The sequence below is a fragment of the Stigmatopora nigra genome, chromosome 1, assembly GCF_051989575.1.
Source record: "Stigmatopora nigra isolate UIUO_SnigA chromosome 1, RoL_Snig_1.1, whole genome shotgun sequence".
In the NCBI taxonomy this organism is placed as follows: Eukaryota; Metazoa; Chordata; class Actinopteri; order Syngnathiformes; family Syngnathidae; genus Stigmatopora; species Stigmatopora nigra.
In genome coordinates, this window is record NC_135508.1 from 22,347,908 (window position 1) to 22,363,182 (window position 15,275).

The 15,275-nt window shown below is 38.5% G+C and overlaps 2 protein-coding genes across 2 annotated transcripts; both read right to left on the reverse strand.

Moving 5' to 3' along the window:
• Positions 1-308: 308 nt before the first annotated feature.
• renbp (renin binding protein) lies at positions 309-7,497 on the reverse strand. The gene is made up of 10 exons (XM_077715250.1): positions 7,380-7,497; positions 5,793-5,868; positions 5,644-5,719; positions 4,308-4,486; positions 3,480-3,707; positions 3,245-3,326; positions 1,754-1,929; positions 1,298-1,429; positions 612-699; positions 309-534 (listed from the first exon to the last, which is right to left on the reverse strand). The coding sequence occupies exons 1-10, from the start codon at positions 7,478-7,480 to the stop codon at positions 461-463; spliced, it is 1,212 nt and encodes a 403-aa protein (XP_077571376.1). The 5' UTR covers positions 7,481-7,497; the 3' UTR covers positions 309-460.
• Positions 7,498-10,381: 2,884 nt separating this feature from the next.
• On the reverse strand, positions 10,382-14,523 carry pex10 (peroxisomal biogenesis factor 10). Its single transcript, XM_077721483.1, has 6 exons — positions 14,155-14,523; positions 13,764-13,844; positions 12,613-13,025; positions 12,154-12,326; positions 11,077-11,212; positions 10,382-10,980 (listed from the first exon to the last, which is right to left on the reverse strand). The coding sequence occupies exons 1-6, from the start codon at positions 14,264-14,266 to the stop codon at positions 10,912-10,914; spliced, it is 984 nt and encodes a 327-aa protein (XP_077577609.1). The 5' UTR covers positions 14,267-14,523; the 3' UTR covers positions 10,382-10,911.
• Between the last annotated feature and the right edge of the window lie 752 nt (positions 14,524-15,275).

Consider the following 15,275-nt stretch of genomic DNA (forward strand, 5'->3'; position numbering starts at 1 on the left):
TTTCAGGGTGAGTGTCAATGATTGTTTTTCGCCTTGTGACCTGCGATTGGCTGGCCACCAATTCAGGGTGTACCCCGCCTCATGTCCGATTGGCAGTCACTATTTTAATAGATTTGAAAGAGGGATGAATTAAGGCTTTTTAAAACTTAAAAAAATATATATATATTTCCCACAACAGAGACGCCCTCTGGATTTTTGTTTTTCAATTACCAAAAACAGTAACGTCTTAGTCTTTCCCAAATGTTGTGGGATCAGTTTATAATATCTTTGATTAATATAAAAGGTGCATAAAAAGGATCAGGACAGAATAACAACAGGAGTGTTTTATTTCATAATCTGCACCCAAAAAGTGGAGTGATTGATAAGTAAATGCTAAAATGCTTAAAAATACATTCATATTTTCATTTATAACAGACGTAACATGTTTCTCTTCCAATCTAAAACGCAGTGGAGAGAACGCTCACGGCACATTATTTATCAAATCATCCAAAATACGCTCACACATATAAAGGCAGCGTGGCAGATGAAAGAACCCTGGAGGGGAAACAGATGCAATTATCCAGAGCCAGTGGTCATTATTTTATTAGGGAAAAATGCATTTAAAAGCTTACCTTTATAAGGGCCTCCTTTAAAATCCAGTGCTACTTTTCCATCTTGCGACAGATAGCCAAACCATTCACCATGTTTGTCGTCAGAAAACTGCAGACATCAACCCAGGCCAATTGAACAAAAGTAAAAAAATAAATGTTTAAACGCTAGGACACAGAGCGCACCCAACTATACAGTAAATAACATGATTAACAAATAACCCTTAGAAAAAAAGGTGATCCACGTGGATTTTAAATGTTTTACTTTAGGTCAAGGGTGTCAAACTCGGGTTGGTTCTCGGGCCGCATTAACGTCAACTTGATTTAACGTGGGACAGACCATTTAAGATATAATATTTAGATTAAAAAAAAAAAACATGGATTAAAAGAACTGGATTAAAAGCCCTGAATATTCAGTTTAAAAAAAAAATTAAAACAATGATTATTTTAGCCTTTTTAAATATATTTTTAGATTTTACAAAATGTTTTTGAACTAAAAACAAAAAAAAATGATGAAAAATTACAATTATTGATTTAAAAGGGGAAAATCAGGAAATTTAATACACATATATACTTTTCTTTTTAATTTGATCCTAAAACAGAAAGTCGGCACACATGATTTACTTTCCCGGGCCACACAAAATGATGCGGCGGGCCAGATTTGGCCCATGGACCGCCACTTTGACACACATGCTTTAGGTGATACTCACATGGCTGAAAGTGTAGTCATAAACTCGAGAGAAGCTCTCTAACAGTCCAGTCCTTTTAGTTTGACTGTACGCCATGAGGAAGGCGATGAGAGCCTCACAGTGAGGCCACCACAGTTTCATATTCCACTCCAACTGATCAAACAAACACAGAAGATTTAATACCAGACGCCAGACAAACCCAGGACAGTTATAACACTGCGTTTTTTTTCTGAGCAATATAAATCAATCGTCGCATAAATTCCAAATTTGAGTCACAGGATAGTTTGCAGGGTAATTGAAATTAAACTAGAAGGACATTAAGCGGGTCCAAATTCCCACCTAAGCAGCCAAACTCAAAGCATCTCCATATTAGATATAGTGGACATTTCCTTTCAGTATTCAAATTAAGTGACAAATTCTATTAAAAGGTCAACTATTAAAACTACTAAAAATCCTAGGTTGTGAACCGTGAATAACCTGAGTGGGAGGGTATCCATCCACATCCAGGAAGTAGAAAAGTCCTCCATGCTCCTTATCCCAGCCAATTTGAAAAGGCAACTCTACAAATTTATTGATGGCCAGGTCCTGCAGCTCCTTGTCTTCCCACTGAGAAGCATATTCAAGCAGGAACCAGCCTGCTTCCAAGGCATGACCTGAGGACATAAAAATATTCATTTTCTGAAACGCTTATCCTCACAAGGGTACACATACACACACAAATGTTATTGCTATACTGTTATCAATACACAAGGACCTATTACATCACAACATGAGGCCACAATATATATGAAAATCATAATTCTTACTGAAGAATGTATGCAGAAAAAGAACGTAAACAAGAGCTAGTGCAATCTCATGGACATTTTCTACTGTCAAATTGAAAAGATCATATCTCCTTTTTTTTAGTAATCTATCAGTACCCAGAGTGCATTTGAAATTCACATAACTAATTTTGACAGCAGGTGTGAGCGAAATAGTTTTATTTCTTACTGCGGTTTAAAATGCTAGAGGTTTGATCATACCGACGTGATCATAGGATAAGGAGATTACTGCAAGTTTGAGGGCAGTCAATTGTACTGTTCACATCTGATTGGTATAATGGAGTGTGATTATTTTTGCAACATCTCATTTGGACAAAAATGGTAGAGCTAGAGAGAGAAAGAAAGAGATACTTGTACGCTAACACGCTCGTAACATAACATACATAAACATAAATTTAACTTAAATGAAGGCTTCTGGTGGTGTTGAAGGCTCATCTCTTTCAAATGCCCGCTTTGCTTTTAAATTCATGTAAATTCCGCTAGCTTTTTTTTTTTTTTTTTTTTTTTTTTAGCATATTATCGACTCGTCACGCTATCTCCCGGTAACTGTTTGTCTTTTATTTATCTTAAAAGAAGGCTCTCCATCTTATTAGTGATTATCTTATTATGTCACTGTGCAGCTTGAAAATTATGGTTAGTCTTTGGAAGGCTTGACATCCTTAATAGCCTACGTCTGCTTCAGGATGGTGCATATTGTTGAAAAATTCCTCTCATAGTGAGAGCTCGGTCACGCGTATACTGCATATGTTTTCGATTATTTCGTGCTTAATATCGATTGTCATCATACGCCTTTTCTTCGCACTACCCTTCATTGAACTTGTTTGCTTTGGACCTATTGTTTTTCCCTTAATTCTGTGCTCGTAGATATCTTTACACGAGGGAGATGCGGCAAGAAAGATCCTAAACAGCCTATTGCGTCTCGGCCACCTGGCTGTCTTGTATGCTCATATCTCAGGGCAAATATTCGCTCGGAATTTGACTCCTATCTCAAATTGCTCATATGTGGGGCACTCGTATATCAAGGTATACTGTATTTACTACACATAGAAGTATATATTTTTTAAATGTAACAGATTAAACGTAGCGGATTCCCATCCCCCTCTGGCTATTACTAGTAGGACTGTTTAGTAAACAACAGATCTTTTACCAGGATTCTGTAGTCGACCTTGACAACCTGGCAGCTCTGTCCCCTCCAAGGACACATTTTCCAAGATAGCTGTGCCATCTCTCTGTAAAAATAGATGAAGTATGTTTTTTTTTCACGATTGTAAAAAGACAGTCAGACTTTTCTATGAGAATGCCAAAATGATTGCAGTGCTGCACCTACTGTACAAATGTGTGAGACTTTTTTAATAGTTCAATAAACTAAATTATGTGCAAACCTGAACATGTTGGAGAATCTGCTGCACACACCAGCTGCTTAACTTTTTATACTTAAGTACTGCCTCCTCGCTACGACCTTCAGTGAGTTGCTGCACTAGGCACATAAGCATCATTGGAACAGCCATGCTGTTGGTAGGCATGACACCAGGTAACATTGGTCGGCCTAGACCTGTTGAATCAACCTGAACCCAGAAGATGAGCTGCTCCATCATCTGTTCAGCTTCTTGCTGGGAAATAGGAGTAGTACAAGTCAAATGTCTCTTAATTTGAGCAAAATATATTAAAGTATATTAAGTAGTATTTTATACGTAGTAATTTAGTATTATAAGTTAAAAAGAACATCCGTAAGTGCACCTTGCTCTAACTTTAATTAGGTGTGTTTTATTTTATTGTTACAGAAGTGTGATGCAATTTTGTTCATTGATGTTTAATGCATATTTTGCTAAAGATTGCGGTGCTCGGACGTTTGGTCACCGGTCTTTTGGTCGCCGGTCAAATGGTGACAGGTACTGTTGAAACCAGCTCTCAAAATTATATTCATGAGAGTTTAATATCTAAAAGAGAGAGTTTGATATCTAAGTACTGTTTAATGTCTAAGTACATTTCACCCACGACCAAAAGACCGGCGACCAAACATCCGGTCACGAAGATTGCACCAGATTAGTTGTTGGGTTTAAAATGGTCGTGTGCCAATTAGTCTTAAAAAAATGCGTCTAAAAAATAATCATGATACACTCCTGATTTCACTTCATCTAAAAATGTGATATGATCCTTATTTGACAATTTGCTCACCCCTAATATACACATCCATCCATCCAACATTGTACCTGCATTTCCTTGTCACCAGTAACTCTGCTCAGCTCGTCTAAGGCCATGATGTAGAAACATTCACTGAAAATGGTCCTCTGTATTTTTACTGCTTTACCATCTCGTGTTAAACAGAAAGCACATTTCATCTGGCCACTGGCACTCGAAACACGAGCAAACTTCCTGAGGAAAGTTCCACCTGAAAGGAGAAGGAGACTTCATTTTAAACCATGTTAAATGGACAGCAGCAGTCACCTGGGGAGTCATGGCATCTGAATGGCATATATTCACCAACAAGTTCCCGGTGTATATTTCTTTTTCTGCTCAAGAACATTTTTTTTCCTATTATATCAATCCATTATAGAGCAATCTAGAAAACAAATTGTGCGGGGAACACCTGTGTTATACCAGAAAAATTGATATGCTACAACGCCTTTGATAGAATCTGAGATTCAATTTGTTGCATAGTGAACAAAGGAATGTATTCTACATAGTATTTTAATATTTTATCTTTTTATATAACATTTCTGTTTGGCAGAATCCTCTAAAAAAATCTTGATCATTTTAAATTTACAAGCACTGTTTATAAAAGTTAAGAATTATACCTCACAAAACCATAATACCACGTAACTGCATTTAAAAACAATTCTGGAAAATGATGTACAATTTTTAATTGAATATGACAAACATGCAAAACATATAGATATTACAGTATTAACTGTACACTATGTATGTTGTAAAAACCTGACTCATGGATACTTAACATTTTGTACTTAGTGCAGCACCAAATTTGATTTTGTTGAGTTGCAACTTCTTGGCTGAAAAGGATATGTTTTGCAATCTCCTTTGTCAACAGTTCAAATGGACCTTTTTACCCACTTTTTGCTGACATACTAAGTAAGATCTGACCTTCTTTGTTTAGAGATGAAAGGCCACTGATTGCAATGGGAATATTAGGATTTGTATTATCTGTTTTGAAAGTGATCAATCCAATGAATGTTTGTCCATGGGAGTCTCATTTTAAAGAAGGCTTGTGGAGCCACGTCATGTCGATGATCTGCTTGTTTCAATTCGCTTGCAGAGGATCTGCAGATAGTACGCCTGCAGCGTGATGAGGCATGTTGCAAAACAAGTAACGTAAAAACATGCCTTTTCTGCAATGCTATCATACAATTTGCCAAGAGCAATTGTCATACACTTAGAGTAGTGAAACATCTTAACAATAAACTTTTTCCAAATTGTGTTTCGTTGCCACTAAATACAACCACGAAGTGATATCATGACCAATCAATGATGATCGTGATTGTCAGGGACTTCATCGACTACAAATACTAGTGAAAACTTCTGTGTACATACCAGTTTGGGCTGCTTCAAGAATATCAGGTCTGTGGAATCTATCCATTGTCCTGTATAAGCGACAGTACATCCAAACCTGGGAAAGGGCACAATTCTCCAAAAATTGCACTCGCAAAATGCGGACAATAGGATTAAAACTTGTCACTCACCTGTCTACCCTGCAACCAGACATACTTGAGCTCATCGTAAACCTTCCCATTCCTCCCAATACAATTGAAGAAGCCGCTGAAATGGGAAGCAGAATGTAATCAACAGGTCCAAAGATCCAAATGTTGTTACGCTTCATCTTCTTATCTATTAGTCAAACATTTTTTAAGTGAAATTTTATTTTTATCATCTCATTTTCTGGACCACTTCAGGGATTTGGGGTGTGACCGCGTGGTTCCACCTTGCGCCACACACCTGGGGCTGATCATCCTGTGGTGGGCCAACCTCTGCAGAGGGTGTCTTGTTATAAGTGGCTGAAACACCCAATGACGTGTGGGGCTAACAACTGATGATGTGGCGTGCAGGTGGCACCGCGTGATCCTAGCCAAATCCCACCCCATGTAAGACGTTATCTCCAATCTCTGTCAATTGATGTGCTGAACATTAGGGATATTTAACACCTAGTCCTATAAAGAAATCTGATGTCTGGTGTCAAAACCAGTGACCGCTGCGAAAGGGCAGCTGACAACCTGGGAAAGACCTGGTGACGGCCTGAAGAGACTGCTGGCAGGAGGGAATAGACCCCAACGGGGCTGGCAAGGGTTAGCTACCCTTGCTGGCAGGAGCCTTTCACTACACAGTGTCTTGGATCCACCCAATTATTGCTTTGAAGATTTCTAAAGGAAAAACACCCCTGGAGTCTGCGAGAGCGGGGGCGGAAGATGACTCATCAGCGGACCACACGGTAACGAACATTGCAAAGGAAACGACAACGAATCAGATGATCAGCACAACAGTTGACGGAGTAACAGCACTGGCAGGACACAAGATACAAAGCTGCATCTGTGGCCGGGAAAAGGTTACATCAGAGAGGGGTCTCAAGATCCACCAGGGCAGGAAAAAGTGCCTGGAAGAGCTTAGCGAGGGGCCTCGCATTGACCACTACTTCCTCAGAGGTAGGACAAATAAGTCGAGTGAAGCCCAGTGGCGGGACACTCACCACAGTCCACAGGGTATCAGAACCCCAGACGAAGCTCAACCAAGCGCGGATCCACCAACGGACATGAGTCCACCGACACAGACCTTTTCCATCTTGAAGGCCTGAAAGGGAGCTATGGTTCGGAGGGATTTGGGGTGTGACCGCGTGGTTCCACCTTGCGCCACACACCTGGGGCTGATCATCCTGTGGTGGGCCAACCTCTGCAGAGGGTGTCTTGTTATAAGTGGCTGAAACACCCAATGACGTGTGTGGCAAACAACTGATGATGTGGCGTGCAGGTGGCACCGCGTGATCCTAGCCAAATCCCACCCCATGTAAGACGTTATCTCCAATCTCTGTCAATTTATGTGCTGAACATTAGGGATATTTAACACCTAGTCCTATAAAGAAATCAAAAAATCCTCACTAGGGTCGTGGGGGGTGCTGGAGCCTATCCCAGCAGACTTTGGGCCAGCAAATCGCAGGGCACAAGGAGACAAACAACCATTCACACTTAAACTCATACCTAGGGGCAATTTAGAGTGTCCAATCAGCAATTTTGAGTCAGTGTAACTGAATTATTTCCACAAGGAAGTGGGCATGGCAGTACCCATAAACGGTGTCATGGGAGTATTTCAGCCAAAAGTCCACAACGTTGTTCAGTTCTTTGTGAATTCTTTCTCGACACTCTTCCAGTTTCCCCTTAAGCATTGTGGCTTCCTAAAAAATTAAATGGCAAAAAAGGGAAGAAAATGCAACGTGAAAGACTGACTACACAAAAACTTTGTCAAATTCTGTGGATATATTCTGAGCAACAAATGAGAACAGTCTATGTGACATGATACACATGATAAATACAGGGTGCAACACCTACAGCAATGATTAGATTATAATTTGCATGTCTTTGTTGACCAGAAGAACAAAGAAGTCCCGTTTTAAAGAAATTGGTTAACAAATTGCTTTAAAACTGGCTAAACTGACACAAATAATGGATTCATACCCACCACGAGACGTCACTACAGTCTCACAAATCTGAATTCGCGCATTATATTTGATTTTTTTAAAAATAAAACAAAGGTTTAGTTAAGTGTTTTTATTGCACGTGACAGTATTTTCCCCAATTTTAGTAGGTACTTCTGACATATTTGGTATTTTTTAAAAATACTTCAAAATTGAACAAATGTGTATAGGGGTACTGTGGATTAACAATGGTAAATTAATTACACTTGCATTGTGCTTTATACATTTCGGAACATTCAAAGCGCTTGTAATAGTACAAATAGGACAAATCTTAGTAGTCTTGAGGTCTGAGGATATTTTTAATACTGAATACTTAGTATGGTTTTATAATCACAAAACAACAGCACACACATTAAAAGTCAAATGTTGAATTGCGTAAAATGAATAACCACATATTCTACTAAATGTGAAAATTACGAAACAGTTTAGAACTATTATGGCCCTGACATTTATCTGCATTGGCTTGATTTTATTTTCAAAATTACTTTGTGAACAATAATAACCACCAGGTTGAAAACTGCCGTACACAGTTTGACATATAATTGCGCTTAATCTGACGGGCTTCCGGTAAAACAAAAATAGAAAAGAAATAAAACAGAAACAAATCACTTTAGTAATCAAATGTTAACCTACTGAAAGGACCGGGGGACAAGCGTGATGTGGAAGTCTCCAAGGAAGGCTGTCAGTCTGTCGCACCACCGCCACTGCTACGGCACCGCACACAACGCCGCCATCACGTGATTACGCCAAAAACAACAACCAGAAGCGGAAAACGTCCTTCTGACGTCACCCTTAAACGTGCCACTCAGTGCATGAAAGTTTTTATAAACTGTCAGAAAAAATCCTTACCTTAGAAGATTGCATAATCAGGATAATCAGCCCCTCCCGTACCAGACGGATAGTTTTCGGTCACGTGATCAAATGCTTTGGATGATGACAAAAAAAGATAATTTCAATATTTTTCAACATTGCACTGTGATGCATTTTTTTATTAACAATGTTTAAATAAAGAGGGATCCATATTGCAGACTGATTTAATTATTTCAAGAACAGTGACGCAAACACTGGACAGCTATTCAAAAGTTGACAGTTAAGACCTTTAACCCTTTGTATAGCAATAGCAGCCAAAAAAATTAAATGAGTGCCTTGTAAAGGGTTAGGAAAAAAATATCAGTAGAGCATGGAGATTTGAAAATACTAATGCAAAAATAAACAACTGAAATTACAACAAAATTACAATCACTATGCTGTCTAAAATTGTGCTACTTGTGTGTGTGTGTATTTCATCTTTACCCTCAACCTGCACAAGGAACTAAAGATGGAAATTAGCCCTCGGCTACAATCTTACATACTTACACATATATGTTCTTTAACGGCAGCCTGTGTGGTTAGAGCGTCGGCCTCACAGCTCTGGGGTTATTGGGTTCAAATCCAACTGTGTGGAGTTTGCTTGTTCTCCCCGGGCCTGCGTGGGTTTCCTCCGGGTACTCCGATTTCCTCCCACATTCCGAAAACATGCATGATAGGCTGATTGGACACTCTAAATTGCCCCCAGGTATGGGTGTGAGTGTGCATGGTTGTCCGTCTCCTTGTGCCCTGCAATTGCTGGCCACCGATTCAGGGTGCCTCCCGTCTCTAGCCCGAATTCAGCTGGGATAGGCTCCAGAACCCCCTGTGATCCTAATGAGGATAAAGCAGGTTAGAAAATGAGATGAGATGTTCATTAACAAGAATATGAATATGTTCATTAATTTGTGCTGTTCCTTATTAAATACTAAATCATCACTTCTCATTGTGCGTTTTCATCGAGTGCTAAAATACAACATTCACTGTTAGATCCAGATGGTGTTACCAGGTCGCTCCACTGGAGTTTGCGTGTTCGGCGTGGGCTTTCCCCGGTTACTCTGGTTTCCTCCCACATTCCAAAACATGCATGGTAGGCTGATTGGACACTCTAATTTGCCCCTAGGTATGAGTGTGGGTCTGAATGGTTGTCAGTCTTCTTGTTCCCTGCGATTGGCAGGCCACCTATTAAAAATGTCGCCCGCCTGGTGCCCGAAGTCAGCTAGGATAGGCTCCCCCTGTGACCCTAATAAGGATAATTAATATAATCAGGATACAATATATAATCATTTTCTGTAACAGAGAATGAATGGTTTCTTATCACTAACACCATGTTGCGTAAAGCGCTCCCTCTTACAAACATAAACAAAGACAATCGCATCACAGTCTCACACACGACACACTCACGAAGCAAATGATTTTTGTGCTCATGTAGCAACTTCCTTAGCTTTAGTACATCATGAGCATATGTAAAAAAGGGCTCTCGAAGTTAGTAAAAGCATGAGAGGTTAGCTGCAGAGGCTTTGCACATTGCCACTGGTCAATCTCTGCCATTCTCCGCAAAATGAACAGACATTGGAGTGTAGCGTGTTTCCATCTAACAGTGAGGTGGGAAATAGCATATCCATTTTTTGCCTAAAAGTTAAATATTAAATTTGAACATATTTCAATTTTTTTTTCTCGGGACAAACTTAATGGCATTATTGGTATACAGCCTTAGATCTTAATCTGTCTGAGAAGAAACAGTGGTACTACAGGCCAGAAACTGGACAAATAAGTAACTTGTTGTTGAAATGTGCTTTAATGTATTGTTTCCCCTTTGGGTGTTTTCAGTATTCAGCAGAGGTGCATGTGTTTAAAAGAATAATATACTTTTACAATGCACCATTATTGAATTATAGTTGCAATTAAATATCAATTCCAACTATTCATGTGTATATTTTGTTCATTTGTTTCTGGATTAGCATTAGTTTCTAGTACCGGTGTAATCATGACAAAATAGGAAGTACTAAGGAATTTATGAAAATAATAGTTTAACTTTTCACCCCAGAAAAGATTTGATTATTATTGACTGATGCAATCAAAATATAATTTAAAAAAATCTTTTCATATAGAAGGGAAAATGGTAATTGCAAAGATATTATCTCTATAGTTTACATAGTTTGGATTCGAAAACCGCATGATGTAAAACAATTTTCACATCTTTTTTTTTTTTGTCGACTGCTTGGAGTATGTTGAAATATATATATATTTTGCCCCACCAACATAATATCTGTCTTCTAGGCGTAGTTCCTCAGGTACACTAGTCTGTGAGGCTGGAACTTCTCCCGACACAGGGGGCACTCGGCCTGTATGAAATCATGCAAATATGAATACACAATTCCCATATGAATTTTCTATATCCCCTTAAGTGATTATAATGATAGTTGCGGATTTAATCTTGCCTTGGTGTTGCACCACTCTGTGATGCATTCCCAGCAGAAGAGGTGTCCACAGGGGGTAGAAGTCGGATGCCTGCGGTCTTCCAGGCAGAGGCTGCAGCGAGCAGCCCTGGAGCTTGAATTTTGGCTTTGCTGTGGACTGGAAAAAAAAAAAAAACTTGTGTATCGTCTCTTGGTTTCAACCACAGTAAACACCTTGAAAATGTTGATTTCTCACAGTGGAAAAACACTGCTTCTAAAACAGTATGCTTCTACTATGGCCATTTAAAAATGAACAATTAAAAGATTGTGAAGTAAGATTTGTTTCGTTTAACTTAAATTTGCATGCTGATTAGTAAGAAGCCCTTTTGTCTTCTGGGGCACAAAGCAGATCGGTGCTTATTGTTTTAATTAATTTATCTTCGGTTTTTATTATCCTTAACTTGGAGTGGAAGTGGAGGATGCCTGCTCTGGCTATAGTTGGAGAGTTACAGTATTTACTTGCATATAAGCCAGCCCGCATATAAGCCGCACCTTTGAAATTGCTTTAAAATCGATTAATTTAACATTTTCTCACGTATAAGCCACCCCGATTCACAATTTTCACTTTCATTTTAATGGTTTTGATAGATAGTACAAATGTGTTACTTTGAAGGGAAAATCTGAAGAAAAAGCACTACTCATTGCATTTCTGAGAGACTGTCTGAATCAAAAGCATATTATTAGGGTCAATATGATAAGGAATTCATTCATCCAGTAATGGTTGTTTTCTTATTGCAAAACAGAAAATAGCCAACAAATAGTAAATGTTACTTTTCTGACATCTACTGGTGAAAAAGTCTTGTGCACATATAAGCCATACCCTTGATTCAGTCATTTTTTCCGTTACAAATGCGGCTTATATGCGAGAAAATACAGTAAGTCTTATACAATGTCACAATGAAGCAATAGTTTTGTAATACAAATTGTTTTTGTGGCATCATAAAAAAGTCCAAAGAATGAATAATTAGGTTAACATTCTGAATTATAGGATTTTATTTGAAAATGTTTTTTAAGTTTTACTAGGAGTATGCCATCTCACCACAAAATGTCCTTCCTTACCTGCTAGCTAGGTTCCTGCAGAGCGTCCACTCCTGCCTAGCTCTCTGTCTGTGTCTAAAGTTGTTGAGCTGCAGATATACTGTGACAAGAAGTTGGATGACGGACACGGCTCCCAGTAGTCTGTAGCTACTTCTGATGGTACTGTCATCATTCTGCAGTCCTGAAACACGCAGCTGCATACACATAAAAAGTCACACAAATATAAGTATATCTCATCTCATTTTCTGAACCATGCGTGTGTGTTTGTGTCTGTGTAAATATATGTATTTGCATATGTATGTGTATTAATGTATATATATATATATATATATATATATATATATATATATATATATATATATATATATATATATATATATATATATATATATATATATATATATATATATATATATATATATATATATATATATAGTAACCTTCGTTACTATATATATCTTATATATTACTTTGACTTACATAGCTAATTGAAGAAGTCCTCTTGGACAGTTGATAGAACACACCACTGATATAAAAGAGAGCTATGTGGATTCTGTGCAGGAGGGAAATTGTCTGCTGTAGGAAAAACACCGCTGGCAAACACTTCCTCCTCTGGGACTCTGACAACAGCCCCACGACTTTCTGCGCCCATCGACGCAGCCACAGTTCCAGGCTCCACGAACTGGATGGAGCCTGCCGCCGTCTGATACCGCGGCGAGGCTCCTTTGTTCCTTCTAGCTCGTTCTCCAAGCAGACTAAAACTTTGTCTAAGAGGTAGGGCAGGACCGTATGGCAGAAAACAAAGAGGCCTCGTCTAGTTGTGGAGGGGATGCGTCTTTGACTGGGATCAACTTGGATGATGTTGACATACTCCTCACCCAGTGTCTGGTGACCTGTAAGGGTTGTAATGAGTGAATTACAGTTGAACAACAGATGATTTCACTTCTTAAAGACTAATATTTGTATGATATTATATATATATATGTGTGTATATATGTATGTATATGTATATGTATATGTATATGTACATGTATATGTATATCAATGCAACGTTTGTTTCAATTGAGCAAAAAATTCAGGGCACTTGTCCAAATGTTAACCTTAAGATCTGAATGGATTGTTTTAAGATTTACTAGGGTTATAGTTAACAGAAGTCATTTATAATCATTATTTAAAATTTATTTTTTTGTTAACTGTTAAGTTGATATTTGTGGGTGGCCTGACAGTCGAGTGGTTAGCGCTACGACCTCACAGTGAGAGCCTGGGTTCAAATCCAGGTCAGTCCACCTGTGTGGAGTTTGGATGTTTACCGTGTGCGTTTTCTCTGGGTACTCCCGTTTCCTCCCACATTCCCAAAAACATGCATGGTCGGCTGATTGGACACTAAATTGCTCCTAGGTATGAGTTTGAGTGTGGATGGTTGTTTGTCTCATTGTGCCCTGCGATTTGCTGTCCATCAATGTAGTGAGGATAAAGCAGTTCAGAAAAGATGAAGCTGATATTTGTGTATTGAATTCCGCCACCCTCCAAAACGTGACAAAGTGACATTTATCATCATTCCCACCAAAGCTTTTCTGAAGCAGCCCTGAATTTACTTCAGTACCATTTCATTTCTGGTGTGGTCATCTTACCGATGAGTGTTGTTAAAGCAAAATAGGCAATGTCTGAAAGAAGATCAACTTCTTTCCTCCAGTCCAGCCACCTTTTGGATCCTTGAGAAATATGGAGGGGAGGGAAGTGAATGAACACAATTGTTAGACCAATGCGGCCAAGAAAAAATATTTACAAAACCATTTCCACCATATGCAATACCCTACTGACTGCATTGAAATTAAATCATTTGGAAAGGGAAGACAAAAAAATATTATAAAATGTTAATAAATCTGGCGTTTCCAAGTTTTTTTCAAAAAATCCAGAACACTGAATTTAATTGATTCCGAAACTTAAATTCAGTCTGGGTCAAATAAGATTCTATTTGTCCCGCACAAGGAAATCGTTTTTTCTGTGTCTTAATGAGCTCACCGGCAAGTGTTTGGAAGGCTTCATTTGCGTTGTTTTTAAGAAGGGCTTGATAGTAATCGTCCTTCTGAACGGCTCGAATAAGTTGAGCCTGGTTAGCTGGAGTCAGTGGCATTGCGTTTGTTAAATAGGAATGATGTTAGCGAGCTAGTGTTATCCACAAATAGCTCCCAGCATCGTTCTGTATACGTTCGAGTAGAAAGAATCTATTAAACCAAAATAGCTGAGACCTTTCACATGTTTAAAGTCAATAGTGTGTATTTACACAATTACTTAGAGTTTTTATAAGCTGTCGTTGCTGCATGTACTATTAGTTATAGGTCGATAGTGAAAGCGCCGGAAATGGACTCTGTAAACAAACTTTAAACTGTAAAAATCATGGCTCAATTACCCACAGCGACACTTACTGTTTTTTAAAGATATTACCACAACAAGTACCCTTATCAGACTAATTCTAATAGCTTTTAAAAAATACTTTATACCAATTTATGCACGAAATCACATTATTGAAATAATCCTACATCTGTTTGAGTGCCTTCAGTGATTTAATTTTAGTCTTCTAATTTAATGTGTCACTGAGTAGAAAAGAATATGAAGAATACTTTATGGATTTTTTTTCATTTGTTTTGAAAAAGAAATAATTAACTGTTATCATTTGTCTGAGATATTTTTAATTCATTTAATTAATTTTGTGCCACCTGATGGTGTAGGCCGTAGGAGAAAGATTGGCAACCCAAAATGTTGAAAAAGTCACCTACACACAAAAAATAAATGTATGAAGCTGCAAATTTCTTTTCTTACTGTTTTTCGATTGATTCGGTATAATTGTCAGTGCGAATGGTTGTTTCTCTCTCTCTCTCTGCCCTCTAGATGACCAGTCTAGGGTGTAGACAAGGGTCCAAAAACCGGTTCTCGAGGGTCGCTGTGGGTGCAGGTTTTTGTTCCAACTGATCCAACACACACACTTTAACCAATGAGATTTCTGCAGAAAACAAGAAGCACCTGACTGCAAACCACTGATTGTACTTGTAGGACAGCAGATTGGTGAAAAGGTGTCCTCTTTCTGGGTTGGAATGAAAACCCGCACCCACTGCGGCCCTTGTGGAATAGTTCGGAGACCACTG